This window comes from Podarcis filfolensis (genome assembly GCF_964270895.1).
Source record: "Podarcis filfolensis genome assembly, chromosome: 13".
Classification (NCBI taxonomy): domain Eukaryota; kingdom Metazoa; phylum Chordata; class Lepidosauria; order Squamata; family Lacertidae; genus Podarcis; species Podarcis filfolensis.
The window spans coordinates 32,610,257-32,617,108 of record NC_139615.1 but is presented as its reverse complement, the minus strand read 5'-3'; the positions used below and the strand labels follow the sequence as shown (position 1 = coordinate 32,617,108).

The 6,852-nt window shown below is 50.6% G+C and overlaps 1 protein-coding gene across 1 annotated transcript; it reads left to right on the top strand.

Moving 5' to 3' along the window:
* The first annotated feature begins 266 nt into the window (after positions 1-266).
* HOXB1 (homeobox B1) lies at positions 267-5,265 on the top strand. The gene is made up of 2 exons (XM_083583452.1): positions 267-1,084; positions 4,506-5,265. Exons 1-2 carry the CDS (start codon positions 391-393, stop codon positions 4,841-4,843), a joined length of 1,032 nt encoding a protein of 343 aa, XP_083439578.1. The 5' UTR covers positions 267-390; the 3' UTR covers positions 4,844-5,265.
* The last annotated feature ends 1,587 nt before the right edge of the window (positions 5,266-6,852 follow it).

Below are 6,852 nucleotides of genomic sequence, written 5' to 3'. Positions count from 1 at the left end.
ATCGATGGGGAAAAGTTTGATTGAAGTTCCTTTGTCATGCAAATGTCAAGGACTTGATGGATGATGGTAGATATCTGACAAACTTCAGGAGGCATTTGTTCATTGGGCTTGATGGCGACCACGTGGTCCAGACCCCCTCTTCCACCCCTCACCCCACCCCCACCTTTCCATCCCACCCCCACCCCCACCCTGAAGGCTTTGGGAAGGAGGGGTGGGGGTATGGGGGGCTCCAGGGCTGGAGATCCGTAGATGGGAAGGTTTCTCTCTCTCTCCCCCTCTCTCTTTTTCCTAGTTAACTTTTGACATACTATCTAAAGGTTGTAGGGCAGAAGGGATCCCCGTAAAACAGGCTGACCCTCTTCCATCATTGGCAAAGGAACAATACCTAGAATGAACTTCTTCTTAGACTATGCAATTTGTAACCGTGGGACGAGCGCCTACGCGCCCAAGGACTACCAGCATCTCGACCAAGGGACAACTTCCTTCCCATCTTGCTCAGGTACCTCTCCTTCCTGTGACAGCTATCATCAAGAGGGACGCTTCGGGACGACGGGGGTGGGCGCTGCTGGGCTCAACGCCCACCAGCACCACCAGCACCACCACCAACAGCAGCAGAACTCCAGCTACCCTCCTCCTCTTCCTCCCAACCCTACTGGCCTTGGCATCTCCTTCGCGGGGTCATCCCAGCCACCGGGCACAGGATATTCGGCAGCCCCCAACTGCAGCCCAAGCTTCGCCAACCAGCAGTTCTTCCTCGGCCCCCAGGAGACGGATGGAGGCTACTTCCAGCCCTCGGCCTACCCGGCCAGCGTGGCTCCTTCTTCCTCGTCTTCCTCTTCTTCCAGCCTCGGGAGCTTACCTGACGGTTTCTGCGCCACCCCGAGCCAGTTCCAGCCCCACCTCTATGGGCCTGAGCAGGGTGGCTATTTGCAAGGGGCTTTTGGCAACCTTTCCCCGCCCTTACAGGAGAACAAAGACCCGCGGGCTTGCTCGGCCCAGCCATGCCCCATGGCTACCACCACCGCCACGGCCACCACCCAGACCTTCGAATGGATGAAAGTGAAAAGGAACCCTCCTAAAACAGGTAAAGCCCCCTCGGTTCCCTTTTACAAGACGAGGGGAGGCTGGCAGAGGCTGCTTTCCATGTTTTCCCCCTCCACTGGAAGGTGGTGGTTGTCTCCGTCGTGCCTTACTCCAGAGCATCCCAAGAGCACGTGACTTGTGGAGTCACATGGAGGCAGGATCTGGTCCAGAAAAACAATACTCTTAGGCCCTGCCATCACCAACTTTCCCATCTCTGGCCAGAACGCAGAAACCATAATGGGTTAAGTGAGTGTGTAGAACAGAGGGCGTGGGTGGAAAGGAAACGGATGGTACAATCTGCCTCTGTTTCCAAAGTTGCCCGAGGGGAGAGAGAAGGCCAGCGTTAGCTTTAGGCCCTGAGAGGCAGACGGGGGTTCAAGCTGCAGAATGGGATCTAGTGGAGAAAAGGACGGGATCTTTCCTTCCCAGGGATCACCTCCCCATCTGGTTATGCGGCAGGCAGGCTTGTTTCATTCATTATGTGATATGTTTATGCCGCTTTTCAGACGGACATTGCCTCTCAGGGCTGCTCACAGCACTCAGAAAACGCGACACCAGTTCATTTGGTTGGGGTTTAACCCAGCATATAGAGGCACACATGCGCACGCGCGCAACCAGCTCTTCTAACATTCCGCGGCACTTTCACTCTTCGGTCCATGCCCACGAGAAGAGAATCAGTGTTTCCCCCTCCCCCACGCGCGTGTTATAAAGGCATGTCTGAGCCGAGTCGAGAATGGTGGTCCTGTGGCTGCTTCTTCACACCTGCAATTGCCCGCAGCAGCAGCAGCCACAGGGTTACTGCTAAACGCTGCTCCACCAAGCCTCTGCCAGTGAAAATCAGGACTGCCTCACACCATTCACCCACAAGGGTAGAGGAGTCTAGTGGTGGGCATGGCATCCTGAAGACAAGTTTCCTACTGCTGTAGTCAGTCAGGGCACGCGCAAAGCCCGCGAGACCCATCCCCTCTAAATGTAGGAACTGGGAAGTGTCCATTGGGTGCATGTGAGGCATAGTACCAGCTACAGCAGTCCTGGCCTTTCCTATGGAAGACTCAGCCCGGCGCTGGGTTTTTCTGCAGGGCAGCATCCTCTGAGGCTGGGGTGGCCGAGCTTCGCACAATTCCCTTTAGGGTTGCTTTGGAGTCTTTAATTCCTTGGAGGGTAGGGATGCGCCTTCTCTTGGAGGAGTACTCCTGGACTTCTGTGGGCAGCAACCATTCCAAACGAATGGCGCTCACGCAGGAGAATGTCGCCTGAATTGCCCCCAAAGTTCCTCGCTGTTTGTTATCTGTCAAGTTACAGGTAGGAAGCCGTGTTGGTCTGCCGCAGTCGAAGCAAAATAGAAAAAAAATCCTTCCAGTAGCACCTTAGAGACCAACTAAGTTTGTTATTGGTATGAGCTTTAGTGTGCACGCACGCGAAAAGTATATGAAGAAGTATCTGAAGAAGTGTGCATGCACACGAAAGCTCATACCAATAACAAACTTAGTTGGTCTCTAAGGTGCTACTGGAAGGATTTTTTTTATTTTGTTATCTTTCAGTTTATTCAGCTGGTTTAAAAAGAAAAGAACAAATCTTAGCCATGTAAGAACGACCCCAATAGATCTGACTGGGGGAAATCAGAGGAATTTGCAAGCAGCAGTAGGGGAAAAAATGAAATTAAGGAAAAGACCGGTCCGTTTGGGGGACTGGGAAGCAGGTCCGGCGTAGAGGCGATGAATGGACAGAGGGACGGATAAAGATACCCGGTACAGGACTTCAGAATCAGCCTGAGCATCTGTTTCTGACGCTTAGCCTCAGCCCTGGAGCAGTGCAGTTAGAAGCATAGAGTGTGCCCCTGAGCAGGTGCAGAGTATACCCCCCTCGTCACTAACCACAGAGAGTCTTCTCACACCCGGGATGTAGAAGATGGTATCACAATTTCCCGGCGTGTCTTTTCCTAGCAATTAAGCATTGGCTGGAATGTTTATTGGGAGAGTTTTCTTATCAGGCTGGGTCAGAGCTAACAGCTGAGTTCACCAGAGTTTAGCCCCGGATCCTGTTTAACTTTACGGACCACGTGAAGCAGTAGTTCGGTTGATAAGTTTATCCGAAATAAATCCAGTGGGCGAATCACCTGTTTGCCACGCGGTTCCCAAGGCAACGCACACACTTGTAACCTAAAACTTACAAGTGGGTCCCTGCAACAAAATGTTGCACCATTAAGTGCTTCTTGTTCAGAGTTCCAGTCATTCTATTCCGCTCTCTTTCCTTCGTTGTCCTTCCTTATCTCCCAAAGCCAGTATCCCCGTACCCACTGAACATACCTAGTCCTCATTTGGGTGCTTTTAAGGTTTTTCTCTCCGTTTAGGGTTTTTTTGGGGGGGGGGATGTAAAAAATTAAATTATTTTCTCCACTAATGCCTACGGGCAGAGTTCCCCAGCTTCCAGGAGACATTGAAAAATAGCTTCTCTGTGTGAACCAGGAAGTGACCTATCTAGACAATGAGATGGTTCTTTCTGCCCTTTATCTCTCTCTGCGTTTCTCTGTCCTCCTGTCTTGTTCCAGCCTCTCCACTCCAGTTGTCAGGTTTTTTTCTACTCAACATTCGGTGCCTTTGAACCATTATGAGAATGGTGTGTGTGTGTGTAGGGTTTGCGCAAAAGGTTAGTGTGCGCTTTTGGTACTTGTGCGAGCAGCCTGCACTTCTTTCGGCCTTTTTTGTCGAGCGTTGGAATTGCAATTTTGGCAGGAGAACGGATGGCATGGTATTAGTATCAAGATAAAACTATTAAAACTAAGATGCCTTAAAACTACAAATGATAATAAGCAATAATATTGTTACCCGCCATAGGCTGCTGCAGGAGAAGGGCAGTATAGGAGAACGAATATTCCATTAAAAATATACAAACAGCGGCGAACTGATTTGATGTGTTTCTCTTGTAAGCTGCCTTGGGAGCGCTTGTGGATGAAAGGCGGAGTACAAAAAAGAAGAAGTAAATAAACAGAAACGGTTAAAGGTGGGGGGAACCGGTAAAGTTGTTTTAAACGGCAATGGCGAATAATGTAAAGTGTCATCGTGGGCCTCAATCGTCACAACACAATCTTCTAGGATCCTAGATTAGGGTGAAAGAGTAGGAGCCCTCACATCAGGAGTAAAAAGGACCCTCAGTGGCCGTACTCCTAGAATGTTCCTGAGGAAAAGCCTGCCTTTGAGCATCTGCAGAGTGCACCTATCCCTGACTGCTTGATAGCCACAGACCTGTTCCTACAGACCCTGCAGGTGGTGTGGAAATGGGGGAATAATCCAAAGCTCCCCCGTGGGTGGGCGTGTATGTGCTTCTGATTTTAGACCCGAGGGGGCTGCAATTCTAACGCGTGGCTTCCTTGCTTCCTCTCCCCCCCCCTCTTTGCTTTGGCTTTGTGGCTCGTCTCTGAACAGCGACCGTGTCCGACTACGGCTTGGCCGTCCACGCCAGCACCATCCGGACCAACTTCACCACCAAGCAGCTGACGGAGCTGGAGAAGGAATTCCACTTCAGCAAGTACCTGACCCGAGCCAGGCGGGTGGAGATCGCGGCCACGCTGGAGCTCAACGAGACCCAGGTGAAGATCTGGTTCCAAAACAGAAGGATGAAGCAGAAGAAGAGGGAGAAGGAGGGTCTGGCCGGAGCCCCCGCCGCCCTCAGCGGCTCGGCCAAGGAAGCCAGCGAGGCAGCCTCGGACAGATCCAGCAGGTCCTCCACGCCCGACGCTTCGCCCAGTTCCGTGTCCTCTTGAAGGGGGAGACACGCGAGGTCCTCCCACCCCCACCCGCAGTGGAATATCCTCCCCACTCATAGGCCCCCCTTTAAGGAAATAGCTCCTCCTTGAACAGAAACGCCAGGCCAATGCGCAGGCTGCCTTAAGCCTCGATCGTCACGCGCAAGCACATCACACGTCCATGGAAGAAGCCACCGCGCAGGCACGTGTATTCCTAAGCGCGGGCATCTGTGCACACGGACGCCTCGATTGTAGGTGCACACAAACAAGAACCGCGTGTTCAGAAACACACCTACAGATCAGCTTCCAAATAACGCACGCATATACTTTCTCTCCTTGGGTATTATTTTTTTTCTGGTGGGGAGGGATCATAGGAGCCAACTCCTGGCGGGCGGGGGTCTTCGGACCCCCCCATAAAATATTTGTGCCTCCCCCAAGTTGATGGGCCATTCAAATAGTGCGCGTACACTGCGTCATGTGATCGATTATGCGGGGCGGGGCTTACCTGCCCCCGCCCCCTATATTTTATTCAAGTTGGCGCCCTCGGGAGCTGTGCTATCTACGCAGAATCGTTTATGGGCTCGTACCATCAAGAGTTATTGACTGAGGCAGATTTGCAGCTTTCCCCGCGCCGGCTTGCTCTGACGAACCCTGCACGACAAGTACACGCGTGTTCCTTTGCTGCCTGAAACATCCACGGAGCAGGACCGCAACTCTCACACTCCTCCTTCCTTGGCAATGCGGAGGAACCCATCGCCAGCTATGTATTTTTCCTTTCTTCCCGCACCCCCTAGCAGAGATACTAAGAATTGGAGAGTGGAGAGGTGTGAGTCCGAAGGGTAGCCTTCACTCTTCCTCTCTCCGTTATGTGATAGGACCTCGCCCAAGACCAGGAGCTGCCCGAAGTGTGCCTGTCTCTTTGAATGCCTAGTTCATCAAGACTACTATATCTCAGGGACAGCCGTTTTCCCACCTTCCTTTCCCAAAATTAGGAACCGCACTTTCAGCAAGATTTGAGTGTTTCCGTTTTTGTTTAAGGTTAACTTGGGGACGCAAGGTGTGGATCTTACTTTTCCAATGGATAAAACGAGGGTCATATTTGCGCGTTCGTCTGCTCGCTTGTTTCTGACTGTTCCTTACCCGCTAACGATTTTTTTAAAAATAAAAAAGTGTTGACATTTTATATAGAACGGAATAAAACACACCCCATCTCGCAGCCTAGTTACAACGCCAGAAGCCTTGGAGAAGCAATTCTCCCATTCATCTCCAATATTGCACTAGAAGAGAACAGGGCCGCTGCCTGCTGATAGCCTGAAATAGTTTGGCTACATGGAATTCCTTTCACGCATCAACTATAGTTTCGCGAAGATGCTTTCTGACCGTGTAAATGCAGCTTTTGCTAAAAGGGAAGCAAGACAGCAGATAGCTACTTATTAACAGCTCTGTTTTTATTTGTCTTTGATGTCAGCACCAAAGTTTTAATGACCATAGTGATGATGATGTTTAATATGTTCGTGGGAATGTGCCTCAGCATCGTATTAATTCACTAGCCTGATGAATGACTCATCTTTTCGCTAAATTTATTTTTTATTTTTTATTGTGTTTTAGGCTATAACAAAACAGACAGAAAGGGGGTATTAAACCAACTAAGGTTGGTACCAGAAATATGCCATTCTAGGAGTCTCCTAGAATTCTGCATCAGGCAAAGAAGCCTTCCTTACTTCTGTGAGCCATAGGGTTTAGGCAGCGGGAGAGCAAAACCCCCAAATCCATAGACTTACACTTTGTAATTTTCATAGAGGATTTTTAGAACTTGGCTAGAGGATTTATCGAACTTGGCTATCATCTCTTCCAGCTGACAGGAGAGCCAGGTAGCCAAGTAGCTTAGATACAGCCAACCTTCAGCAGCATGAAGCGGTACATAAGTGTCAAAAGAGGATGTGCTCAACATCTGGGGATTTGCTGTGTGCTTAAATCCCTTGGAGTAGGGATGCGGGTGGCGCTGTGGGTAAAACCTCAGTGCCTAG

Coding starts and splice junctions, on each gene's coding strand:
- HOXB1 (XM_083583452.1), top strand. CDS start 391: ATGAACTTCTTCTTAGACTATGCAATTTGTAACCGTGGGACGAGCGCC. Junction 1,085..4,505: donor AAGGAACCCTCCTAAAACAG/GTAAAGCCCCCT, acceptor GTCTCTGAACAG/CGACCGTGTCCGACTACGGC.